The sequence below is a fragment of the Malus domestica genome, chromosome 15 (assembly GCF_042453785.1).
Source record: "Malus domestica chromosome 15, GDT2T_hap1".
Classification (NCBI taxonomy): Eukaryota; Viridiplantae; Streptophyta; class Magnoliopsida; order Rosales; family Rosaceae; genus Malus; species Malus domestica.
The window spans coordinates 8,636,272-8,664,097 of NC_091675.1; the positions used below are offsets into that span (position 1 = coordinate 8,636,272).

Sequence of the window (27,826 nt, forward strand, 5' to 3'; positions counted from 1 at the left end):
ATACATTAAAATAAAAATAAAAGGATAAAACAAAACATCAAAATACAACTAATAAATGATATGATTAAATGTGCTAGGGACTAAAATTGGATTTTAATCTTACATATGGTTATAATCTAAAACTCATCTTTTTTAAGGATTAAAATGAAGTTTTCTATATAATTTATTATTTAAATTTAAAAACTACAACAACTTAAATTAAATGTAATATAATTAAATATTTAAAATAAATTGTGAAAACACTTACTTCGTTGTAGTAATTGGCGCCGCTTTCATGTCTACTTACCGTGATTAACAGTTGTATATTAAATTAATTTTTTAATTTAAGTGTCCAATCACTAGTACAACTTAGTTTGAGATTTGTCCCAAACTTACATTTATAAATGCACGTTTACCATCTCTAATAGGAAGCTTAGATTTGTCCCACATTAGGCGAGAATTGAGCAAGCAAAAGCTTGCATGTGTGGCACCCATTATATTTGTCCCACATCAGTTGTGGGAGAGGTTTGAGCAATCAAATATGCTTATAAAAGCAACATCTCCATATAGAACCAATCACCTTTCTGGGCCTTAATTAAATATTCTTTTTAAATTTTTGGCCAAAAAAAAAATTGAAAAAATAAAAAAAAATAAAATAAAAAAATTCAAAAATAACGACTAGTTGACGTCAGCTAGCTATTGAGATTCAAAATTTTTAGCCCGGCCCGGGGTTGCCTGGCTGGCTCATATGGGCCGGTCGGTTGGCCATTTGGCTTTTTTTTTGTCTAGTGGGGTCCACGAGCCCTTTGGCCTGGCCCTTGGTTGGAGATGGTTTTAGGCCTATTTTCGGTCATCTGAACCTTTCGGTTGGAGATGGCCTATAATCCAGTGCCAAGCCAAACTTTACACAAGTTTTTCTCTAGTTGTAGAGTTGTTATAAGTAACAACTCATTAAAAATCCAAAACTTTCCTATATTGACATCGTTTTTTCTTCTTTTGTTGGGCATTTAAAGTGATTTATTATTCCAAACTTCCTATATACAAATGTAAGTAGGTTAGTTTAGTACCATAAACACTTGAGGTTTTTCGTGTTTTCACAAAACTCAAGGGGCTATGTGAAAATAAATTAAAACTTCATGGGTGTTAATGTAATTTCCAGAACGTGAAGGATTTTGTGAAAAATTCAAAAAACCATAAGGGATATTTGTAATATTAACCGGTTACGGTATAGTCATATTTGTAATAGTAACACAAACATTTAAGTTGAGACGACTTGGCTATTGGTACTATAATATCGTTCTTTATTAAAAATCTTAAATTTGAATATCGAAAATAACAAGATTGATCCAAATTATTAGCCAACTCCCTCACTGAAAGTCGGTGTACAGAGTACACAGTTAACTCAAACCCTAGGACGCGTGAGACATCCACAACAAAAAGCAAAGAGAGATTATATTCACACATCCCAAATTATTTTTCCTATACCTTTTTATTTTTTAACATCTACACTCCACTAACACTTGATAGAAAAATATTTATAAATTAAAAAAATATGAGAGAATTAATTTGAGATGTGTGAATATAATCTCCCAAAGCAAAAACGAAACAAAGGGACGAGTGAGACAGCAAAAGTACAGAACACAGACAAAATGTCGAATGTAAATTAAATTGCATAAACAACGAATCAGGCGCTCCGAACTCGTCGGTCCTCAGCCAATTAGGTTTCTCCACGTACTCGCATCCTACAACTTTAGACCGGGCCCCGCGGAACCCTCCGGCGTCTGATATTTAAGTGTGATGCGCTGCTTCTCCCTCCGCAATTCTCTCCCGCTGCATCGGAGGAGAAACCAGACAGGTTGTTGTTCTAAGGGGTAGAGAGAGAAAGGGGTAGAGAGAGAAAGGGGTAGAGAGAGAGAGAGAGAGAGAGAGAGAGAGAAACAGATAAGAGGCTAATAATAAAAACGAAAATTTAAGAGAGATTGAGAGGTAGAAGGGCGAGATTGTCCCTGACCCCTAATCAGAGTCTGTGACCTCCGGCAACCTCCCCTGCCGGAATAACTCTCTCTTCCGGAGCCTGTCGCTTCCGGCATTCCTGTCTTTTATCATATCCTCTTCATCGGTTGTAGGACTCGGGTTCGTGGGCCCCACCATTCCCTCTTGTTTCATGTTCATGTTGTTTTTTTTCTTCCCATGCATGCATTTGCTTAATTTCGCATGATCAACTCATCATTTGCATTCCAATCCCATGTTGTTTTTGTTGTTGATTTTGATGTTTGTGTTTGTATTATGAAAAGAGAGAAGATTTTTTTTTACCGCATACCAATCTACAATCTACAGTGTATATTTATTAATGCCAAATTAATATTTAGATACCATATGATATTAGTGAATCCAATCGTCATTTATGCCAGCCTTACTCTTTATACAACACTTTTGAAGCTTATTTGGAAGTTCAGTTTTATTGTTTACTTTGACATCATCATTTGTCCTGGCCTTCCTCTTTATACAATGCTTTGGAAGGTGTTTTTGAAAATTCTCTTTTTTGTTTTCTTTCACATTTGTGTCTCTCTCACACACTCTATAACAATTTGACTGGCCATTACTCATTGCTTGCCAATCAAACAAAACTTGCAGCAGAAATGGCGAACATCAGAAGTCCATTCAAGGGAATAATCCAAGATGTCAAAGGAAGAGCAGCATGCTACAAGGAAGATTGGATTGAAGGACTTTGTTCCGGTGTCAGGTAAAAATTCTGTAATTTTCATAAGTTTATTGCCCCGTCTGGTAACCATTTTAGTTTTAGTTTTTAGTTCGAGTTTTTTATTTTCCATTTCGTTTGGTTCAGTCTTCTCCATGCATTGCAGGATATTGGCTCCAACTTTCTACATTTTTTTTGCCTCCGCACTTCCGGTCATTGCCTTTGGGGAGCAATTGAGTAGGGATACAGGTATAACATTTGCTGATAAGAACTCAATAATATAGCATTATGTGTTTATAATTTTTTGTTTTCTAGCTAGTTGAGGTTTTTAATGGAGGGAGCCTGAAATTTATGTTTGTGTGATTGTAGATGGAACCCTAAGCACAGTGGAGACATTGGCTTCTACTGCTTTATGCGGTATCATCCAATCACTATTCGGCGGGCAGCCTTTGCTGGTCTTAGGAGTTGCAGAACCAACCGTCATAATGTATAACTATCTGTACACCTTCAGTAAAGGACGGCCGGAGTTGGGGACCAAGCTCTTTCTAGCTTGGACTGGTTGGTACGTGAACAGCTGTCCTTATCTATTTTTCCAAGATTTTCGATGTGCCTTTTCGCTATGTGTCCGGAAATAGATTTTTGATCTCTTGTTTGCTTACTCTTATGTCACAGGGTTTGTGTCTGGACAGCATTATTGCTGATTCTTCTGGCCATTTTCAATGCATGTACCATCGTTACTAGATTTACTAGGATTGCCGGGGAACTTTTCGGGATGTTGATCTCCGTTCTTTTTATCCAAGAGGCCATCAAGGTTTGTGGCGTTGAGTTTCTTGGAAAAACATAACAAGTTTCGGATCTTTTGAGTTGACTTTAACCCCAAGTAAATGCTTATTTGGCAGGGAGTGATTTCTGAGTTCAGTATTCCGAAAGGTGAAGATCCAAAGCTGGAGGAGTTTCAATTCCAATGGCTCTATGCCAACGGGTTGCTAGCAGTGATTTTCTGCTTCGGTCTGACTTTCACTGCCCTTAAGAGCAGAAAAGCGAGGTCATGGTGGTATGGCTCAGGTAATGAAATGGGAGTTTGCGATTCGATCATTTTGTGAAAGATCATTGTACTTAAATGGTTTTGGTTATTCTTATCCTGTCCTTTTTTGGGCGATGGATGCAGGGTGGCTCCGAAGTTTTATTGCAGATTATGGGGTTCCTCTTATGGTCTTGGTGTGGACAGCACTGTCTTATGCTTTACCTGGTAAAGTTCCACATGGAGTTCCCAGGAGGCTTGTTTGTCCGTTTCCCTGGGACTCTAAATCACTCTACCATTGGACAGTCGTCAAGGTATTATTAGATTTAGCGCATGTCTGGTAATCATTTCGTTTTTAGTTTTTGCCTTTGACCTTTAGCTGGAATCAAAGGCTCGATACCGGAATAATAATCCATTTCCCATGTTTAAATTGCAGGATATGCCAAATGTCCCTGTCATGTATATTTTCGCTGCCTTCATACCGGCTGTGATGATAGCAGGTCTATACTTTTTTGATCACAGTGTAGCTTCACAGCTTGCACAACAGAAGGAGTTTAATCTTCAGAAACCATCTGCATACCACTATGACATGTTTCTCTTGGGAGTAACAGTATGTTTTCCAACTTCAAATCTTCTTTTCCTTTTCCTTTTCGTTTGTAATCTATATGTTTATAACTCTGCTGCTACATTTTCAATGCTGCAGACATTGGTTTGTGGGTTGCTTGGACTTCCTCCTTCAAATGGGGTTCTTCCGCAGTCCCCCATGCACACTAAGAGTCTTGCTGTTCTAAGGCGTCAGGTGATCCGAAAGAAGATGGTAAAGAGTGCCAAGGAATGCATGAAACTAAATGCAACCAACTCTGAGATGTTTGGAAGGATGGAAGCTGTGTTCATAGAAATGGACAGGGGATCTCCTCCAAATGTAAGTGCTCAAAGCTTTCCTCCGTCATTTGTTCTATTCCATTGTCAAATCATAGTTTTTCTATCCTTGCAGTCCAAGGAGTTGGAGAACTTAAGGGAGGCTGTGATGAAATCTGATGATGGAGGAGATTTGAAGGGCAAATTTGATCCAGAGAAACACATTGATGCTCATTTGCCTGTTCGGGTTAATGAGCAAAGAGTGAGTAACCTGCTGCAGTCACTCCTTGTGGGAGGCTCAGTATTCGCAATCTTCGTAATAAAAAAGATTCCTACCTCAGTTCTTTGGGGATACTTTGCCTACATGGCGATTGATAGTCTCCCAGGTAATCAGTTCTGGGAGAGGCTCTTGCTACTCTTCATCAGCCCTAAACGACGTTACAAGTAAGTCATTCTAAAAGTTTCAATAAATTGCCATGAATGTTTATGTAGTAGCTTATCAGGATCTCGATTCATCTTCTAATTCTGTCATTTTCTTGGACAGGGTTTTGGAAGCTTCTCATGCTTCGTTCGTGGAGTTAGTACCGTTCAAGTACATAGTTGCATTTACACTCTTCCAACTCGTATACTTCCTGATATGTTTCGGGGTGACATGGATACCTATAGCCGGAATATTGTTCCCACTGCCATTCTTCCTTCTCATCAGCATAAGGGAACATCTGCTACCTAAGTTCTTTCATCCTGCCCATCTTCAAGAACTCGATTCTTGTGAGTGGGAAGAAGTTTCCGGTGCTCCACATGTAAGTCTCTTGTACTTTCTTCCGGCTTGTATGAATGCGTTTAAAGGATTCCAATTCATGGCATTGAAATGTGTGAGCAGGAAAAAGTACCACCCGAACCTGGAAACGATGATGGTACAGATGATTTCTATGATGCTGAGATATTGGATGAGATGACAACAAGCAGAGGAGAGTTGAAGCTCAGAACCAGCTTCAGTAGTGAAGAAAGGTTTTCACATGTAAGAAAAAAAAGCCAATTCATGTCATCCGTCTTTATTTTAATCACTTTTCGATCATTATACACTTTTCCAATCAGTTCAATGATGCATTTCAACGCAAATTTGTGCAGGTGCACCCCGAAGATGTTGCCCGAATTTGACGAAACAGTCTATTACGATCAGAGTATGGATAGATTGACACCTGAGCTTGTCCTTATCATGATCTGATTGATGTCCTCAGCAGAGGATTGTTAAATTACAGAAAAGAGGACTAAGGATTATGCCTAGCTTGGAAAACAAGTAATATATAGAGAAAATCATGTGCGGATTCCGCGATGTTTTTTGGGCAATTAAGGGACAAAGGGTAGGGAAGAGGAGGGGGATATGTAAAAGTTAACTGGAAGAGTTGAGGGGGATTCAGGAGCAGTTGTAACTCTTGTAAAATTTCACCGAGGAATGTAATTTTTTCCCTTTTTCTTTTAGATTTTCACTTTTTCTTGGTTTTCAATTTTTACACAAGCTTGTAGAATCAGATAAGGTGAAATCATTTATGTTATCTTCTTCTTTTTTCTTTATGTTTGGGATTCCCTATTTAAATTTCCTTCAAGTGAACTGAACCTGGTGAATTTTTTTTTCTTTTCAAATGACTGTATACTTAATTATTAATAATTTTTGTTACATAATTATGATAATAAATGGGGGTAAGGCTAGCCGACATTCACCTCTCCCAGACCCTGCGTAAAGCGGGAGCCTTGTGCACTGGGTACGACAATTATGATAATAGTTATAGACATGCCATCTGGGGTATAATTTTCTGGCCTTCTGCATCGTTATTTCTCAGAATCACCAGCAAGAACAAGATGATCACCGTCTCTAACAAGCTCTACATCTTCTACTTCAGCTCCGTCTTCGGTTAAAACTTTGGTGGCTGTAAACTGGAATTTCTTGGCACCAAGGTCAAGTAGTTGTTGAAGGGAGTCAGGCAGAAGCACAAGCTTTGCAGCAGTTTGGCCTTTTTTCGGGCAGCTAAGTGTCACTCTGGCCGGATAGCTGTTCCTACTCGTGCTCCTTGCCAAACTGCCTGTAGATGCGACAATGTCTCTATCTTTCTCACCTGCATGTTTTCAAATTCACCTTGTCAAAACTGTTCATCACCTAGTGTTCGAAAAATTAATGTACGGTGAAAGGCCTCCATTTCTAGTAGGTCGAGTAATGATGCACTCGGGGCTTTTTTACTCATGATTTTCTGGGGATCCCTATGAAACAGTATGTGAGTGCTTTTCGAATAGAAAAATAAGAACAGGAAATTATAGCATCTTACTAAGAATTTACAGAGAAAATTGAAGATATATGCTTACCAGTATTAGTATTGGCAGCTGACATGAAACCAAACAGTGAATTGCGAAAGATTTTATCCATTCTACGAGTATTTTCTGATGTCATATCTGAGTAAGATGGCCTGCCATCCCGTGCGTAGGGAGGTAATGTAGGCTCACTCCTGAACTTCCCAGGGCGTGATGGTATCAGATCCTTTGGCATAGGAACAACAGTTGGTTTCTTGGTTGGTTTATTACTCTCCCATTTGTGCTGAAACAGTTCCATTATTTCTTCATGTCCCTGATGCTCTGCCAAAGCCCTAGGAGTCCATCCATAGCCATCCGGCTTGTCAGCCTCAGCTCCTTGTTCCAAGAGGAACTTAACCATCTCTACATTTCCTTCACATACCGCCGTGTGAAGCGCTGCAGTCCCATTGCTCTTGGGCAGTGTTACATCACCGTTATACGTGACAATGTCTTTAAGCAGCTCCAAGTTGTTTTGCTCAACAGCAGCACAAGCAAAATTTCCCACATTGCCAGAATTTATCTTCGCTCCGTTGTCTAAGAGAAGTTTAATCAAAGACTCATGCTTCCCTGATATTGCTTCCCATATAGGAACATTTCCTTCCGAATCTGCATGCAAAGTAATGAACAATTGGTTCAGCGTAATGTTCTCACACCATATTTCATATAAAAGTTCACCTAAATAGAAGCATAGCACACCAGACTGTCTGACAAGAGAACATGTCCATACCTTGTATATTGGGATCTGCTTCATACTCTAGGAGTAAAAGGGCGCAGTGTTCATTTCCATTAGATGCTGCAATGTGCTGTTGAAACAAAAAGTTAAAAAACACACACAAAGTAAGCACCAAAGTCGCAAATTCAAAGGCTATAGGGGACAAAATGGTGTCTGTTTGCGCATATAAAGATAGGGTATGCGCACCATAGCTGTTCGTCCATTATTGTCCATCTCGTTTGGATCTGAACCCCTCCTGAGCAACCGATGCAGCAACAAATCATCACCTCTCTGTGCAGCAAAGCATAAACTAAGAGGCAGATCCATTTTACCGCTAGCCAGCACATGCTCTATGTCCCTCAAAATTCCTTCTGCCAGCGGATTCTTCATTTCTTTCAAATGCTGCATCAACAACATATATGCACATGCATAAGAAAGACTGCAAAAAACTGTTATCGAAATGCTGATTCCCAAATATTAAAGACTACCAAAAAATGACTAAAGTAACTTACATACCTTAAGAAAATTGTTCATGATTATCGTTCCATCTCCAACATTTGCTTGAACAAGATTTAAGAAAGCTGTACGGTTCAAACGCAGAAGCTGGGAGAGTCCTTTCGTCCTAACTGTGACCATTTGAGGCCTGTAACAAAGCACACCTATTTCACCAACAACGTCTCCTGTCTTTGCTTCATGAACAACCTGCAGTCATTCAACAAGAAGTCCATTAGTCATAGACAAAGCACCAAGTTTATGTTTTAGAAGACACGTTGAACAAAGATTATCCTTAAACTTGCCGGTGTTGCTCCATTCCTATGCATAATAAGTTCCTGTTAGCAAGTTGCAGGAATCAGAAGCTAGTTTTCCAAATAAAAAACCGAAGAGTAAAAGAAAGGCAATAGGTGCCTTGTGATTCAAGCGCAAAGAGTGAGTCGCGTGAATGCTGTGTTTCTGATTCTTACCACAGAGCCAGTAGCCACGATATACATGTCAGTGGGTGCTTCATTCTGCAAGATTACATCTTCTTTTGGAGGAAAATATTCAGCCTTCATCTCGGAGACCTTAAAATTCAACCACGAAAATAGAAGTTAAACAAAATTGGCTTCTTACATATAAGATTGCAGAAGAAACTAGAATGACATTGCGGTGTATCAAACACCGCCAATTAGTACAAAATAGTGTTATCTTAATAATTACCAATTGGAAAAGGAGGTCTCTTGATACACCCTGGAACAAGTAGACACTATCAACGAGTGGATAGAAGAGATAGTGAGAGATGCTACATCGAATGGCTTTAGGGAGCGCATCGAGAGCCTCTTGCTGCTGCAGCCCTTCTGAATTCGTTCTGTACTTCAAACACAAATGAGCAAGCATCTGCTCGTGCAGGTGATCAGGTATTTGGTTCCTATGTGCAAAACTTGTCGCAGCTTGAATACTATCTCTCTACAGTCCAAAAAACAAGCCCAAAAAAACAGGAAACCAAAACATGAAAACCACTATTACTTGCACACTTGTCAGAACAACGAAGTTAATAGCTACAATTCTTAAGTTAAAATTTACATAATTTAGTAGTAAGAATTATAATATTAGTGTGAAAACAAAGAATTGAACTTACAAATTGTCTAGTTCGAGCAGTTCCATGGACAATCAAGTTGGTCATGTTTCCGATCAGGTAAGCTTGCAACCCAACATTGAAGAGCATATAGAAGATATTGAATGTCATCTCCTGTGAATTTACAGGATGAAAATCACCATAGCCGGTGGTTGTTAGGGTGATTATGGACCAGTACATTGAGGTCACGTACCGGTCCCATAAACTCAATTGTTGAAAGTTTTCTACGATAAGCCCAAACCATGTCCTTCTTGGGTTAGGATAATGCACAGCAAGGAAATAGAAGAAGCAGCCGGCGCAATGAACTGTGAGGAGAGTAACCTATAAGCACATCAAAAGCCTGATGATCATGATTATACACATCAGTTATATTAGACATTCAGCTCTCTCTATTAAAAAAAAATGACCAGATATTAGTCGAAAAGTACTCACGAAAATAAGTTTGCAGTATCGAACCCAAAAGTAGCTATAGTTCCTGTCCTTCTCCAATCTAGAATATCAGAGAAAATGTAAAATAACATGAGAGCTTAATGATCAGATCCTGTAATGAACATGAAAAATATAATCTGCATTGCCTTTGGATTAAGCTGACTTCGAACATGCATAAACCAATGATGAATTCAGTTCAGAATTCATAAATAAATGCATATATATAATAAGACTGCTGTGAAGGGAACTTCCATTTATGTAATTTGTACCTGGAAATCATTGCACTGAATCTTCGGAGACGCCAAAAGCGGAGGATATTGAAGTATCCATAAGTCTCCAGAGGAGGAGGCAGAACACGCTGAGCAAGTTCCCAAGGGATTGTGGAGATGATGTCAAAGGCCAGCCAGGTTTTGGCATATCTCAGAGCAATGATCTTGTGGTTGTCAATGAGGAGATAAGTAGTTTTATCAAGGTAGGCTATAAAGAATGTCAATACAATGTCGATAGCGAAAAGTGCATTGACAACGTTATCAGCTATGGCAAGAGGTCCTTTTGCTCTGTCCAAGAATCCAAATTCAAAGGGACACACCCAAGCAGTGTAGAAAACCAGCAATATAAGAAATGACTGCCAAAGTCTGCAAATTAATTAAAAACCAAGACCAAATGTTATACTTGAATTATGTTTTTTTTTGTTTTTTTGGTAGGACGATATTCTAAATTGAGAAGGGATCAAACTCAAGTGCAAAGTATATAGCTTGATCAACTGACGTAACTCACATTACGCAATTATTAATTAAACCAATAATGGAGCTACAATTAGAAAATTAAAGTCCCCAAAATAAAACAAAACAAAAAATACCCATGAACGATTGAAACATCATTAAAAGAAGAACCAAACTGGGCAATAAATTGTTTGTGATCTTATGCCGCCATACATGTGCACAAACACCACCAAAGATATTCAAATACATTCTAAATTTAAAACTTGCCACATGCAATTCATATCGAATCAAAATAAATCACCCCAATTGAGAACACGCACTGACATGCAAAACCAACCAGAAAAAATCGACAAATTTCTCGAGAGATTGATTATCACTTGTAATAATAATTAAATGGGGAGATGATAAAGCGGTGGAGCTTGTGTTTGGGACGGTTTCGAGCAGTGGCACCAAGAGACGGCAAAATGCCATTACTGAGGCTAAACTGGCTGGCATGGCTGCTGTCTTCCCTCGACATTTGTTCCGCCTTCTCCTGTTCTACTCCGCCATACCCCTGCCCGCATATTAACATCGACATTGACATTGATCCCTTCCTCATCATTACCACTCCGATCAGCAGGCATCATCTTCCATGTTTCTCTCTCTAGAAACTCACTTTTCCTCTGTCTTTCTCTCTCTCTCTCTCTCTCTCTCTCTCTCTCTCTCTCTCTCTCTCTCTCTCTAAGATTTAACGCAAAAGTTCTCCTCCTTGGTGTCAGCAATGTTGGACAAAAGTGAAGACCCACCACCGAAAGAAAAAGAGAGAAGCAAAGGAAGGAAGCTGCTAGCTCACTCTCCCTGCCCCTCTCTCTCTCTCTCTCGCTTTCTCTGTGATTTGTATTCTCTTTTTCCCGGACGTTACGTGAAGGGAGAGACTCTTGTGTGTTGTAGTGTGTACAAACGTTACACTACGCCGGCTCAAGGACCAATACAGATCAAAGGCCAACTTTGATGATGTGGTGGTGCGTGAAACAGTGTGAGACAAAACCTAACTACTCAACCCTAATTAGGAATTTTCAAACGACTTGGATTGTTTGCCCTCCAATTTTGGTACCCTCTCCGTGCCCTCCTGTTTTTGTGATCACGGTTAAGCCACGCCAACATTTTATATTACTATTTCTTTTTGTTTTATTATTTTTATAAAAAAATAATATAAAATATTAACGTGGCTTAACCGTAACCGCACAAAATAGGAGGGCATGGAAGGGCACCAGAACTAGGAGGGCAGACAATCCAAGTCCATTTTCAAATTCATATCCTAATTATTATTAGACTATTCCGTAGTACTAACCGTAATTATGGATTGAATCTAAACTAATTCATCGTACATTTACTGATTTACATACCACTACTATGTTTCACATGTTTCTTTGTCATTGTCTATAACGAATGGGTAATTTTTTGATGTGAACGCTATAGTGCCACATGTATTATATGTAATATTATGATATAATTTTGTCGTGAATCTATATTATAACACGTGGCTTAATAACATTATATGACCTCTCAATTGAAGCTCCAAGTCTAAGCTTTCATTTGATAACAACTAAAAACTTTTTGAAAGAAAACCTTAACATCTTAGTTTTAGATATATGGAGTGACAGTGAACGAATGGTCCTCTCATCAATATGGAGATTATGTGTAAACAAATTACATTCTAAAACATATATTCTTTATAGTTACCCTAGTTTGGGCCTGCGCTTTGCCTCCTATTTCTAAACGGGTAGTGCTATCTACACATTAATTTTTACTTCTCACACACTCCTCTCAATTTTCGACTGTCGAATCGAATGAATTGAAGAAGATCAATAACAGAAAATTAACATGATTGTATAAAAGGTAAAAATGAATGTGTGGATAACACTATTCTTCTTAAAAACTATTATGCAATTGGCACAATTTCATGTTATTTCATACTTTGTGGTACAATTTGTGGCCCCCTTATTTTGGTTCATGGTTTCGGCCGTGGCTTCTTGCCAATTTTTTTTTTTTTGAAAAAAAAAAGTTACAACGCCAAAACATAGAGTATACGAAATGTAGTTGACCCTTCCAAGGCTAGATAATGGTTGTAAATTTCATGAATTTTGATTTAGTTTGCGGATAATCAAGCACCGAGAAGAAATTCATACAAAAACGACTTATACATTTAACAAAGATCTCCATAATTTAAAATCATATTTACTTTCATATACATATTTATTTTATTTTTTCTGAAATGTATTCATTTACGGTCAAGATTATGGTTATTTTTAAAAATTATAATACTTGCATGAATTAGCAATATTACGTGGCGATATAATCATCACACTAAAAAAAAAAAAAATTCTTAAATGCGATTGGAGAAGTATATAAATAATACATATAGTTGCTCTACATGTAAAGGAATAAGAATCTGAATTTTGAATGTGAACCAATGCAACGATGGTATGTCAATTTCACCGTTCTTTTTGGTTTAAAGCAGTGATCTTAATTACATCCAGTGATCTTAATTACATGAGCCAGGCAGACATCGAATATGAACGATTTCAAATAAGAAATTGGATTTAAGTTTAACAGATCTAAAGAATGGTTGATTTCAACTTTTCAATTCAAGTACTAAAGAGAAAACACATAGAATCCAAACAAGTGGCTTGGTCTGAAAGAGAAGAATGTGAATAAGTCTTGGTGGTTTGAAAGTATAAAATAAAAAAAAATAAAAAAGAAAGAAAAAAGTACAAGATCATCAGCCTTTGGTTCATCTTGTGTTAGTGTTTCAAAGGCCGTCGTTTGGAAAATTTAATGTTAATAATAAACAAATGAAAGCCCAAAATGACGTAATTTAATCTGTTAAAAAATGACATAATCTTAGACTTGCATAAAACCAGCATCTAAGTGATCATTACCAAGTAGCATATTAGTCCAGTGATGTTTCTCCTCTCAAAATTAGAAATGATAACAAGTTTGAATGCTTCACCGGGTCACATCTTGTGGATAAGAAAACAAAATGAGTAAATAAAAAAGATAATTGTTATTGGCACTCCAAAAATCTTATTCTATACTCCAAACTTTATATATTTGGAAAGAAAAACTACACGAAGAGTGTAGAATGAGATTTTTGGAGCGTAATAATACTTCCCTTCAAAATTATAGATTACAACAGTAAAACACAGTAATAATTTGATTGCGTGGTGACAAAGTGTAAGGATGGAAATCTTTAAATCTTTCTCGTTCTTCTGGCTTTATGTTGCTTTGGTGCCGTTTTTTGTTTTATATAGTTCGGTTACGGGCCAGGGCCACCACGGAAAGGACTTCTTTGTTAGTTCCTTAGTAGGTCTTTGTGCATATTTACCACAAGTTTAGTTTCGTCGCCGGAACTGTTTTATTAGTTTTCGTCATTCTTCAACTGAAGTTCATGTTGCATGGGTCGTCCTTTCTGTAATGTCTGTTACATTTTCTGTTAAAAACGATCACATGCCTTGCACGTGACCTTTTGCTGTCTCTAAGGAATCTCACGTGTTATAGGATGGAGAACTCGAAAAGTTACGAGCAATGGTTTCGACAGGGGATTGAGAGCTCAATTTCTAGGGTTTTAGAAATTTGAATAAGAAATTCACTATGAGATTATTTATTGATTGGGAATGCACCTTCGTGATTGATTATTCACATGACGACAACCTTAAGTGACTTTCTATACTAAGGGGGAAACGGAGTGGATTATGTCTCATAATCCTCTTTTTGTTGTTTATTTTAAATTTTCCCATCTACAGGGAGAGGGAAACAAGAGGTCATGGTATAACAAAAGGGAAAGGTAAACAAGCAACACAAAAACCAGCGCGTGTGCTTTAAATTTGAATTTGGGATGTATTGGTGACCATAGAAAAATTTGTTATGTATGTGATGTCTAAGTTTCAACTGAGAAAGATATCCCGTCTTCGATTGCAAAAGGTAAGGAAGCAGGGAAATCATCTTCACATCCACCTTTATAAGAAAGAAAAAACAACGGAAACCATGATCGGGATAAAAAATGGGCATGATCAAGGGGATCATTGCTGTTGTTTTTCGGACTTCATTTTTGTAACATGAATCATGTCTTGTGTGGTTGTAGAGTTGGTACCCCATTTTGTGGGGTAAACTTTGTATTTTGGTAAGGGTGGTACTTTTGATGAAGTTGTTATGTTATTTGAAACTTTTGGTGATCTTATTTTGGTACTAATATATTATTATTAAACTCAATAATTGTTGAGTTGTGCAGGTATCAACAACTAGCTAGATTATAGATCAATAAAAGACAAGACTCCTTAATTTGAAGGCAACACTAAGTTACTAACTCACATGATAAACAATTAAATTATACAAGAAAATTACATATCCCTGTTGCACTTTGGGGGGGGGGGGAGGGAATTGCATATCACAATTGGCCTGCCAAGTTACTAACTCACATGATAAACAATTAAATTATACAAGAAAATTACATATCCCTGTTGCATGATAAACAATTAAATTATACAAGAAAATTACATATCCCTGTTGCACTTTGGGGGGGGGGGGAATTGCATATCACAATTGGCCCCCATTTTTTAGCTGGAAAATTAATCTTAGAAAAAGGTATCATTCACATACTGGGAATCCTACAATTCATAACTAAAAAGACCATTATACCCTTAGATTTAAGGGAAAAGATAATAGATTTGACGAAATGATCATTTGTGCAATACAGAGTTAAGTTGGAAGATGAGAGAAACTAATATAAGAGTGTAGAGATGAAAATTAAACATGGAGTAAAGTTCAGATAACTTTGCTACGGCGCACCCTTAATATTATGGAGATTGAATTTAAGACCTGCATGCGTAATCCAACAATCAAATAACAATAATATTTTTATTTTTGAAACCAAAGCAATATTATTCAACAAAATAATGTGTTAACACATATGCATGTTGGAGATGAAACTACAAACAAAGAACAACTTTCTCCTGTCCTCCATCACATGCTAACAATATTTATTCAAAATTTATTATGAAAGAAAATCAATGTACTTGTGCCGGAAAAAGCTCAATAGTAGCAATGGCATACATGACCAGAGCTAATTTTTTTGCAAAAGCCTCTTTTCTCGCGATCTGCAATGCAGAATTTCCAGCACTTTCTATCTTTTTTAGGGTTGTCATCTTCACCAGGCGCACATTTTACTAGCTCGGGATATTATATATCACGGCACCTTCAATACATACACACACAAAAAAGACACGAGTTAGGAAAATGACCCGAGCAAAATAAAACCCAAGATTAAAAAAATATTACAAATCAATTAAAAATTTGAATCCTGGATTCAACTACATGAAATAAAACCATAAAATAGTTAATACTGTTGTGAATAGAATTATTCATTAGGAATGCGATTGTGTAAACTTAAAGTAAATCTCAATAGGATTTGAAGATCAAATTTTCATAGGTTTGCGTTACTTGCAAGGCAAGAAAACCCATGATTAGTAAAAATAAAGGTATAAAGCCAACGGTGAGGACAGAATTCTCATATACCTGAGCCATTTTTTCTCTCTGTTGTCTCCTCTCTCTAACCCACTTCTAAAATAGATTCATAGGACGTCACCAGCACAATGTATCCGTGCGAGAAGGAGAGGATCCCTGAAGGAAACCCCGCAAAAGCTTTTCACCTTTTTCAGCAACATCCAAGTAATTCACAACCATAATCTGTTTGGTTTCAATTTAATTTATATCATTAATACTATAATTATGATTCTGCTTAATGTTCATTTTATATGTTGATGAATATGTGTGAGACTATAAAAAAAATGACGGGATTCCAAATCCCTAAATTGCAGAAGTTGCGACTTCAAGTTGCTCAAGCAGTTGAGACACGCCAGTCCCCAGCCCAGGTTGCATGATGTGGCGTTTGACATGTCTTTTTCTTCCCAAAACTTGACCGCCCCCTCCTTGTCTCATGCAGTCATGAGGGCTATGATCCCATACCACCGAGAGATAGAGACCTTTAGAATGGAGACCTTTCAGCATATGAAATTCGTATTAAACCGGGAAAATTTCAGATGATAGCTAGAAGTAGTTATTGCATCATCTTAAGAATATAATTACTCCAAAATAGGATGACAGTAAGGTTCTAAAAGACGCTAGGTGCTAGTCGGGAGGTGGGCTGGGACCTAACACTTAGGCGGTTATGAAGCAATATAACATAATGAAAACATGAGGAATAAGCATATAATGACATATAATGTATGCTCATCTAAGTATTTAACAAGTCTCTTACAATTTATTAAAAATAAATAAAATAAAAAATGAAAGTTATCTAATTTTTAGAATATGCGGAGATTTCTTGCATGTATAGTTTGAGTTGTTTAAACCTTTTTTCTCTTTAAACTTTTTTTTTACATGTATTACTGGGGGACTTTGCACCTGTGCCTTGTCTCTTGTTTTTTGTAGGGGCCTCTCCCTCTGGTTGTTTAATGAAGATGGTTTTCTGATAAAACAAAAAAAACAAAAAAAGTATCAGCTACTTTTTTTTTTAGTCAAGGAAATATAAGGGTAGGTACATGTGAATCATGACATTAATTTAACATGGCCAATTAAAAACGTTCTGCAAAATCATATTGAAGTAAAAATGGTTATATATAACCAGCCTATCATTGTGCTATCGTCAAAGAAAATTTACTTTTCGTCTATCAGAGGAGAGCAAGTAATATGTATTGAGTTTTCTTAGTCGTCTACAAGAGGCAAGTTAACCGTGCAAACTTGTTTGTTTTCAATTAACCACTTTGGCCAAATATATGGATGGTATCAAGCTTATGGTGTGATTGTGTGTTGCAGGCTTCGGACCCGTGGAGGAGCCAATGGATTTGGAAAAAATTGAATTGGTCGGAGATGGTGAAGAAGATGACGTAAGTGATTCTCATCTCCGAAGTCATCTGGCGGGATTTTTTTTTAGGAGAAATTAGGTTTTCATCCTTACTTTTGTTACTCCATTGATTAAAACCTTATTCCTTTTCAATTTTTTATCAAGGTCCTTGGTATTAATAACATCATTAATTATTTCAATAATAAAATATTTTTATTTCTAAATATATTCATTTAATGTTAAAAATGTTACCATTAGTATATTTTTATCATATATTTTTATTTTTAGTTTGTACCCATTTTTAATTTGTACCAATTTTCTTATTAGTTTTAATTTGTACCCATATATTAATTTCTTTTTGTGCCCATATTTTTTAAAGTTTTATTTGTATTTGTACCCATGTTTTTTTATTTATTTGTACCCATTTTTATTTTTGCTAAATGTACCCATGCTAATTATATGTACCCATTCATGTAATTTTTTCAAATTTTTAATCTTAAAATGTACTAATTCTTAAATATACCAATTTGTTATATGTAAAATGTACCACTTTTTTATATATAAAATCTATTCAATTTTTTTCTAATCCATTTTTAAACATATATGGGTACATTCTTTTTTCTTTGATTTGAGAATGTATCCATGTTAAGTTTAATCGAAAAAATTTACTAATATTATTAAGCCTAATATCTCTTTCTTTCTTTTTTGTGATTTTGAAGAATGTACTCATATTTTGATACAATAATTTTTTGATTAATTTTGATGAATGTACCCATGTTTATATATATACACACACACAATAGTATATTTTTATTTTAATATTTTTAATCCCACAAATTATGGTTTTTTTATTTAAAATCTCATTAATATAAACAAATATAAATATAAATTTTTAATTTAAAAAATATAGTAACGTACATAGAAATAAATTATCACATTAATTTCAGGGATTTTGATCAAAAATTGAAAACCAATAAGGTTTTAGTCAAAGAATATTCATAGTTAGGGACCGCATCCAAAGTCTCTTTTTTTTTTAATTTTTCTTGCTAAAGTTTGCTCCAAGTATCAGTGGAATGTGTGCTTAGTGAAATATTTGAATTAATGCAGATGATGATCTCAGGCGGTAAAATATTAGGAATCGATGAAGCTCAAAATGACATAGAAAACCCCTACGATCCAGTCCTCGAGGCGTTGCGTAACTCGTCTCCCCTGTGCCTTTTCAACCCCAACGATCCATTCCTCGAGGCGTTGTGTAACTTTTCTCCCCTGTCCCCTTTCCTGTGTATCTGTAGAGTTCCTGAGCGACTACGGGAGGGAAATGAGAAAGCATTACACACCTAGGGTAGTCTCTATAGGCCCACTTCACCATGGCCTGGGACACTTATTAAAAGCCATGGAAGAGCACAGAATAAGGTACCTGCGAGATTTTCTAAGTAGAACCAGGGTAAGCTTCTTTGATTATATACAAATGATAGAGGACCAAGAGGGAAGGTTGCGAGCTTCTTATGCAGAACCCATTGAGTTTGACAGTTATGACTTTGTAAGAATTGTTTTAGTGGATGCCGCTTTCGTCATTGAGTTCTTATTGAGGTACTATTTCGTAGAATTACAAGGTGAAGCTGAGTGCATATTTAACAAGCCAATGATGGTGTGGGATGTGCGTCCAGAATTGGTGTTGCTTGAAAATCAGCTGCCATTCTTCCTTCTTCAGGTTCTTTTCTGTTAGACCAAGTTTTAGTCTGCGTACGGTTTCAAGTGTTCGTGATCAAGTCAAACTGTTATCCAACAAGAGTTAGTTTAGTTTAAAACTCTTTCAAATATTTATTTCCGTGTAAATCAAAGTTTGATCTTTCTGTTGTATTTTTGAATTTCAAATTGCCTTGTAAATAGGGATTTCGATTCCCTGATGTAATCTGGAATGCAGTATAAATACATGCAGCCCATCACTAATTGGGTTATGCAATTGAAGAGAAACCTTGAGTGTTCTTAAGATTTACATGGTATACGAGCCCTAGCAGTCTAACGACACAGATCCCTTTTTTTTTTCCATGGCCGATTCTAGCAACGGGGCTGCAACCCAAACCACCACTTCCAACCCCACAAATTCCACCATGAACCCCTTCGCTTCCTTGACCTCAGTTGTGAATATTAAGCTGGATCGTACCAATTATCCTCTATGGTTGGCTCAGATTTTACCTGTTCTCAAGAGTCAGGAACTGATGGGTTACGTCGATGGGACCATTATTTTCCCTCCCAAGCAGCTTCCTGGAAGTACAAATACCAATCCTGCGTACACAACATGGGTGCAGTACGACCAAATGATACTCAGCTGGATTAATGGCTCTCTCACGCCGTCTGTGCTCTCGGTCATGGCTAGCAAGAGGACCTCTCGTGCTACCTGGGAGGCTCTCAAGCAACGTTATGCCTCTACGTCTCAGAATCGCATCTTGTTTCTACGGAATGAACTTATACAAACAAAAAAAAGTGATTTGTCGATTGCTGATTATCTTGATAAGATGAATGCTATTTCTGATAACCTTGTCCTAGCTGGCAAACCTGTGGATGATGATGAACTTGTCCAGATTATTTTGAACAATCTTGGGCTTGCTTATGAGATAACAGTGAACGCTGCTCAGGCACATGATACTCCAATCACGTACCCTACGCTTGAGGCGCTCTTACTGACAACAGAGAGAAGGATGACTGAGCAAGCTGCTCCACTCATGGAGGCTGCTCCTGTTAATGCGTTTGTCACGGCCAGAGGTCGTGGTGGACAACTTCGTGGAAATGGACGAGGAATGGTTCCGGCTGATCGTGGTCGTGCTGCTGGAAACCAGCGAGGTGTTAATCCCCGCAACAATCATTACAACAACAATGTGAGACCTAATTTTGCATGCAATGGTGAAAAGTTCAATAGTGCAGGTGAAAGGATTACATGCCAAATTTGTGGAAAACAAGGGCATCCTGCTCTAGATTGCTACCAGAGAATAAATGCGGCGTATGAAGGAAGGATCCCCGCCAAGAACCTCACTGCCATGGCCACATCTTACACTTTTCAACACAGCTTTTTCGTCTTTACGTCATCTGCCTTCATTACTTGAAATCTCCTACCTTTCTTTTGTAAGCGAAATCGATAGCAAGGGAAAAGAAGTTTGACAAAATATGTTCTTCTGGGGTAGAAGTACAACATTTTGTTGATCTGATAAGAAATCTCTACCTACCGTTGAAATCAAAACCTAGAGAGGTACCTAAAACCACAGCCGTACCTAAAGCCACTGCCATACCCAACGCCACAGCCACAGTTGTACCTCAAGCCATAGCCGTACCCAACGTGACAGTACTCCAGGTTGAAGTCAAGTTTAGGGTACGAAAAGACAGCAGCGATTTATTTGACATAAAATTCTCCAACGGGATCCTAGAAATTCCAAGGTTAACAATAGACGATACCACAGATAGGAAACTCAGAAATCTCGTTGCTTTTGAACAATGCCATTGCAAAGAGGAGAATTACCTATCTAATTATATTTTCCTCATGAAGCGTCTGATGAAAACCCCAGAGGCGATACCAAGAAGTGTTGTGCGGAAGCGTCAAATATGAAACCAATAAGCTAATACGGTAAAATATGACAAGACAAATAATCCAAAGAACACAAGGATTTATACTGGTTCGGCGTAAGCCTACGTCTAGTTCCGAGACGGCGAGGAAATTCCACTAATATCAAAAGGAGATTACAAATTGAGTTTTAACTCTCAAACCCAAATCCCACATACACCAAATAGCTCTCACTCAAACTAAGAAACAAATGGAGAAGAAGAAACACATATCAAAATCCTTCTCTCCCAAAAGCTACACAAGTAGCACCAACATATTTGATTGAGTGATTACTAACAAAATGAGATTATTACAAATGGTGGGAAGGAGCAGCTCATATTCAAATGGGAGAGCCGAATGCTCTCCCTGGTTTCTCTCATTTGCAGCTCCCCCCATCCTTCTCCCACATTCGGCCGAAACCTTAATCCATACAAAAGCATTCAATAAAAAATCCAAAGTAAAGAAATAATCATTCCTTTACAAACATAATCATGACATTTTTTTTTCTTTTCAACAAACATCATCATTGGTCTTCTCATAATGATGTTCTCATATCATTATGTCCTTCATTTTTTATTATATGCTTTTGGCCACTTGACCACTAATTTGGCCACTATCCAACAATCTCCACCTTGGCCAAATTCTGAAAACATCACAGAGAATCGAATCAACAATCACCATAAGCACCCAAAGTACAAACTAAAGACAACGGGAACTAAATCAAATTCTCCAAACTTTCGGTACTCATAATGATCTCCACCTCGACTCAAATTTTACCAAAGCCAACAAAAGTAGAGCATTTCTCTACCGTCTTCTCCAAATTTGCAAACCATAAGTGCCTTGATCAAAACAAAAGTGATTCAAACGAAGAACTGAAATTCTTCAATATCACCGACAAAAGATCAAGCACACCATACCAAAGTTGGACATACAACGAACTCCACCTGCTCACAAACACCATGGTCTTAAACTACACCAATAGACTCATTCACATAGCATGACACATTCTCCAAGTCAAAACTGATTACAAATTTGGCAACAAGGTCTAACATACCACATACAAAAAATATGCCCTTCACTCAAGTTTACCATCATCACATGAGCACCAACAGGACAACCAAAATTTTAAATTCAAATAATCAGCAGGAGATCCAAAACTATACCTCAACTGGAGTCTTCAAGAAAACTAATTGCAGATGATGGAGACCAACAGACCAAATAGCAGTGGCAAACAAATCCAACCAAATATCCATAGACCAAACAAAGTTAGAAAGCATATAACTTGCCTTCTACAAGAGGGTTCCACACAAATGTTCCGCATTAGGTGTCTCCAAAATAGTGTGGTGTCTCACTATCCAAACTTGCAGAACTCAACAAATTGGCCCTCACAAACTCCTCCAATGTTTCCATCAACTTGCTCCAAAGGCAACTAGTGGGAGTGAAAAACAACCAAACAATTTCTGCCATTGAAAAAAAATGCCAAAGAAAAGAAAACTTAGCCTTAGCCTTTTTCCCTTTTCTTCCAGCCAACAACATCATTTGTCATCATGATGTCCTTCTGCCAAAACAAATGCCAAAAGAAAAGGAACCAACATTTTCTTTTCAATTCTCAACAGCTTCTACTTTTTCTCCTTTCCACTCAACTCGTCGACAATAGCTCACAAACACCTCCGGTGCAACGATGACCAACGGAAAACCCACCAAAAGCAGTACACTACACCTGCATCTCCAATTGACCAAATGCCAAAGTCATTCCTCCTGTCGAATTTTTTCAAAAAAACATATTTCACCGTCATTCGAAGATTTCATAGACAAACTAGTACAAAGCCTCCAAGTCGAAACCCGGAGCTCTGATACCACTTGTTGTGCGGAAGCGTCAAATATGAAACCAATAAGCTAATACGGTAAAATATGACAAGACAAATAATCCAAAGAACACAAGGATTTATACTGGTTCGGCGTAAGCCTACGTCTAGTTCCGAGACGGCGAGGAAATTCCACTAATATCAAAAGGAGATTACAAATTGAGTTTTAACTCTCAAACCCAAATCCCACATACACCAAATAGCTCTCACTCAAACTAAGAAACAAATGGAGAAGAAGAAACACATATCAAAATCCTTCTCTCCCAAAAGCTACACAAGTAGCACCAACATATTTGATTGAGTGATTACTAACAAAATGGGATTATTACAAATGGTGGGAAGGAGCAGCTCATATTCAAATGGGAGAGCCGAATGCTCTCCCTGGTTTCTCTCATTTGCAGCTCTCCCCATCCTTCTCCCACATTCGGCCGAAACCTTAATCCATACAAAAGCATTCAATAAAAAATCCAAAGTAAAGAAATAATCATTCCTTTACAAACATAATCATGACATTTTTTTTTCTTTTCAACAAACATCATCATTGGTCTTCTCATAATGATGTTCTCATATCATTATGTCCTTCATTTTTTATTATATGCTTTTGGCCACTTGACCACTAATTTGGCCACTATCCAACAAGAAGATATCTTGTTTGTGAAGATCTGAACAAGTACTATATTGATGGTCATTGTAAATCCCTTACGACTGGGGTTTTTGTTAGCAAATTTCGATGGTACAAAGGGAAGACAACTTTGAGAAAATATTATTTTGACTCGCCTTGGTCCATTATTTCTGTTGTTGCTGCTGTTATTCTCCTCGTACTCACTTTCATACAAACTCTGTGCTCTGTTAAATCTACTGCTTAAGCATCAACGACCGCAAGGCTCTCCTCCGCTGTATCCTTACAAGTCTAGCCTAGTCTTTGAGAGAGTACAGAGTTTGCCTTAGCAATCTCAAGTTTCCTTCAAGTGAGTGTAATAAATGTTCCAACAAAATATAAAGTATTCAAGAGTGTGATTTTATAATTGATAGGGAAGCAGTGGCTATTTGTAATGATTTTCATTGAAGCGTGCGTTGTAAATAAAGGGAGGTGATTTCTGCAGACCCTTTTGTCCTCTGCACTTCTATATTTTCATCAGGCCTTAGATTCAATCAATAATCACTTTCCTAAATTAATGCGTACGTAGCTTCTGATGTTTACCAATTTGATGTTCTTGGACCTATGTTATGTCTTTGTATGTTTAAAGAAAAAGAAGAGTAATTGTATCATGTTTGCTGTTTTTTTGCCACACCAAGTGAACATTTCCATTAAAATGTTGCTTTAAGCATCACTCGCAAGGATATGGAATTGCTTGTTCAAAAATGTAACTGTTGAAACTCAAAGCTTGACAGGGACGAGGTTAACAAACCTTATTAATCCGAGGAAGTAATTGTTCCGAAGAAATCCCTTTACTGATCTTGGTAAACACATCAATGCATAACGCAGATGTGGTAGGCAATGGTTGAAACAACACTCTTTCAATCTCCATGCTCTCTACTTTCTATTGTTGCGGTTGCTGCAGTCCTTGTGATCACTTCCATTCAAACAGTGTGTCTAATCGCCTTCTTTTGACATCACCTGTTATCATTAATGGATTCTAGTTTGTTCATGACCACGGAAATGATAACTGTTCATCGTTTCATCTGTGCACAACCCTTGACATTTGCAGATGACCAATTTCACATATTCAAGCAATCATCTGTCTATTGTCGAGTGATGTTAAGAACTCCTAGAACTTACTGAGTTAAACCCATCGTAGTTGCTGCAGCAACTTCTCCAATTCTTGCTAGTCTCTCTACAGCAGTCCCAACTTCGATGAATTCTTCACTGGTCAATGTATCACATAAATAGCCTCTGAGATTTGAGCTCACATTGTAAGACAATCATTGCTTAAACACGAAATCCGTGTACCAAAAAATGAGTTTCCTCTATACGTAACCACTCTGGCCTCAGCCCCTACACACCATATATGGCCTTGCAGTTGCAAAGCTCCTTTCACCCCTGCTGTTTCCCACACAAACTTGAAAATCCCAAGAGCCCTGTCCAACTGCCTCACCTCACTCCATACCACATCCGAAGTCACAATCCTTCCCATGCACAAGCAGAAATCATTCTCACTACCACAGCTATAAACCCCACCGCGTACATCCACTTCAATATCTCTAACATGCCCATAGAGGTAATATAACATAAGTGCGAACAAGCACTTGGATGAATAACCCAGTGTCTTCGTCAACTTCTTCTGCACTAGGCTTTCTTGATGCCGAACTTCCTTGTGTCCTGTACTTGTATCAGTCAGCACATCCTTGACTTGAGAAAGCCCCTCTTTCGTGACCTCAAGCTTTGCTACGTAAACGAGCAACTCCCTTTCATTTTTCAACCAATCAATGAGGTCGTTGAACATTTCAAGAACATCTTCCCATTTTTGCAAACCAGAAGAGTCAATAACTTTTGCAGGCGAAAGGCTTGTCCATGAAGAGAAGTCGTGCTCACATGAAACGGACGTGGATGTGTCAGCCAAGAACTTTAGACCGCTAGAAACTATCTGCTGTCCTCTTTGTCCCTTTGCTTGGGCAACGATAATCTAAATAGTCCAGCTCGGATTTCAATCCATTGAGTACCTCCCCAAGCGCGACAGTCCTTATGTGGGGTTGTGCGACCTGTGGGGATATTTTGACACGCACTGTCCTACTGGGGAGAGTGATTTCACAATCACGGGCTCCCTTTCACTAGGTGTACCGAAACACACAAACGGGTTATAGATTATACCTCCTGACAATGCCGCCACATGATTCTTCAGCACTTTCTGTACCAATGGAGCTCCAGTAAAGACCCTGGCAAGTGACTTGAAAGTAAGCATTCTGCGTTCAACATGGTCGACGGTCGTCGATGATAATCGAACCATCACTGAAATTAACAAACCTTCCATCGATCAAACCGACATTTTTCAACAATTGGGTTAATTTCGTCAACTTCCGGAATGCATTCTGATGTCACTGTGGTGTCAAAAGGCTCTTCACCAAACTTCTTCAAAGCAATGATACAGCAGCGCATTCAAATACTAAGCTCCGTTTCGCTTAGCCATTAGAAGCTTTGCGCCGTATATAACCTTGTCTATATGTCTACGGGGCATTGTTCGCTAGGGAAAATAAAAATAAAAAAATCCCTCCAAATTTACTCTTCAATTCGGCACTCGGAAACTAAAAATGCAACAAGAAGAGGACCATGACTTGATTGAGACAATACATCAAACAGATGGCGAGCAAGTTTCTTGTCTTCACATAAGACTTAAACAATCAACCATTCGAGATTGTTTAATCGCGAATAACGAGGGTAAAGAGGATGACATGGAAACCTTCCCCCTAATCTTTTTGTTGGGTACAGAAATCTTTAGAGATGCATTACACGAGCATTACAATGCATGTAAGAAAAGCCATTTGCAAATCCATGTCGGAGTTTGGAATTAACGATAATACTCTCAACGTTAGAATTACTGTAAGCTGAAGTTTTGTCATCCAAGTTGGAATTGTTCCTCTCCGAGGCAATGCCTCGGGATCCTATTGACCGAATAACATGGATCGTTAGATTTTGATTTAACGGCTATAAAAAGAGGGTTTCTCTAAAAGTTATAATAATTTTAGCCGTCAGATCAAAATCCAATGAGCCATTCCATCCAAGTTCAAACTCTTTCACCTGCCTAATATTAATCTATGGGTAATGTTAGACAAACTAAATTTGTCGAGCAAATTTTGGAGACCAAAAGATATGGAAATTGATGATTGATTTGTTACTTAAGTGTTGATAAACGTACTTACTCCTATTAATGTCACGCCATTTAATTTGCAAGTTTAGTCTCCAAATTTGATATATTTAGCACTACTCTATCTCTATAGAATCAAATTAATTATTATATAAAAAAAATCGCCGATTTACCTCCTCAACTTGTATTACTTTGCCAATTTTCAACTTTTTTTTTTTTTTTTTGAGGGATACCAATTTTCAACTTAAATGTTTATTCAACATTACATTCAAGATTGTATCCAAATTGGTCAAGCTTGTGAGCCCGATTCTCCCCCAATTAAGGGTAAATATGACTTTTTACCTTTTTAAAATCTATTTTCTCGAGCAAGTTTGATCTATAAACCTGTGCATAACAACGATCCATCTCAGTACAACGAAATGATTTTTTGGTTATCATTTGTGTTGAAAAATATTTGTATTTTATGGTTATTTAATTATTTGGATTTGCTCGTTAGTTTTGATTTTGATCCTAGCCCATCTAAATTAAAGTTTCTTAGGTTTTACATTCTATAAACATAGCTTGTATTTTTAAACCCAAGGCAATATTATTCAACAAATTAATGTGTTACACATATGCATGTTGGAGATGAAACTCCAAACAAGGAACAACCTCCTCCATCACATGCTAACAATTTTTATTCAAAATATAATATGAAATAAATCAATATCCTTGTGTTGAAAGAAGCTCAACAGTAGCAATGGCATACAGGGCCAGAGCTAATCTTTTTGCAGAAACCTCCTTTCTCACAATCTGCAATGCAGAATTCCCTGCACTTTCCATCCTCACATTTTCCTTTTTCTTTTCCTTGCTCGGGGTGATTATTACAGCACCTTGAAGCTTGAGCAATTGAAATCTTGCAAATTGAAATCACAATCAAATTACTAATTAATTAAAAATTGATTAATTATTGAAAAAACATGGAAAATGCAAGGAGGTGACACGAGCAAATAAAACCAAAATTAAAAAAAAATAATATTAGAAATCAATTACTGCAAAACCTAGTACTATCGATAAAATGTTAGGAAAATAAACTAAAAAAAACCATCCCAAAAGCTTGCATGGATGTTTAGACCATATGAAACTGAAATATATAGTAGGTTATGTGTTTGTTTGGTAGTGCTTTGAAATATGTGTTTGTTTGGTAGTGCTTTGAAAATAATTGAAAGCGTTTTTTTGTGAAAATATTTTTAGAACCAATCCTTATAGTAAAAATGCAAATAAATCATGAAAAAAACACTTAAAGTGTTTCCTAGAAGAAACATATAACTGGTGCTTC

At 37.3% G+C, this 27,826-nt stretch overlaps 3 protein-coding genes and 1 pseudogene across 6 annotated transcripts; 2 read left to right on the forward strand and 2 right to left on the reverse strand.

Moving 5' to 3' along the window:
• Positions 1-1,918: 1,918 nt before the first annotated feature.
• LOC103456159 (probable boron transporter 6) lies at positions 1,919-6,128 on the forward strand. 4 transcript variants are annotated; one of them, XM_008395810.3, is made up of 13 exons: positions 1,928-2,112; positions 2,614-2,722; positions 2,844-2,926; positions 3,047-3,239; positions 3,350-3,488; positions 3,577-3,742; positions 3,846-4,012; positions 4,135-4,308; positions 4,402-4,620; positions 4,693-5,000; positions 5,101-5,356; positions 5,437-5,574; positions 5,685-6,128. In XM_008395810.3, exons 2-13 carry the CDS (start codon positions 2,619-2,621, stop codon positions 5,712-5,714), a joined length of 1,977 nt encoding a protein of 658 aa, XP_008394032.1. In that variant the 5' UTR covers positions 1,928-2,112; positions 2,614-2,618; the 3' UTR covers positions 5,715-6,128. The 4 variants fall into 4 exon arrangements, with proteins under 4 accessions (XP_028950793.1, XP_028950794.1, XP_008394031.1 ...); XM_029094960.2 differs by having other exon boundaries at positions 1,919-2,112; positions 2,825-2,926; positions 4,402-5,000; XM_029094961.2 differs by having other exon boundaries at positions 1,919-2,112; positions 2,617-2,722; positions 2,825-2,926; positions 4,402-5,000.
• A 223-nt stretch (positions 6,129-6,351) lies between these two features.
• LOC103456161 (potassium channel AKT1-like) lies at positions 6,352-11,226 on the reverse strand. Its single transcript, XM_008395813.4, has 12 exons — positions 10,749-11,226; positions 9,919-10,284; positions 9,653-9,710; positions 9,224-9,541; positions 8,806-9,051; positions 8,571-8,669; positions 8,406-8,438; positions 8,125-8,310; positions 7,816-8,010; positions 7,624-7,699; positions 6,912-7,502; positions 6,352-6,667 (listed from the first exon to the last, which is right to left on the reverse strand). Exons 1-12 carry the CDS (start codon positions 10,970-10,972, stop codon positions 6,384-6,386), a joined length of 2,676 nt encoding a protein of 891 aa, XP_008394035.1. The 5' UTR covers positions 10,973-11,226; the 3' UTR covers positions 6,352-6,383.
• A 4,719-nt stretch (positions 11,227-15,945) lies between these two features.
• On the forward strand, positions 15,946-19,225 carry LOC108170484 (UPF0481 protein At3g47200-like; annotated as a pseudogene).
• A 5,390-nt stretch (positions 19,226-24,615) lies between these two features.
• LOC103415651 (uncharacterized) lies at positions 24,616-25,653 on the reverse strand. Its single transcript, XM_008353959.3, has 2 exons — positions 25,441-25,653; positions 24,616-25,332 (listed from the first exon to the last, which is right to left on the reverse strand). Exons 1-2 carry the CDS (start codon positions 25,651-25,653, stop codon positions 24,616-24,618), a joined length of 930 nt encoding a protein of 309 aa, XP_008352181.3.
• Between the last annotated feature and the right edge of the window lie 2,173 nt (positions 25,654-27,826).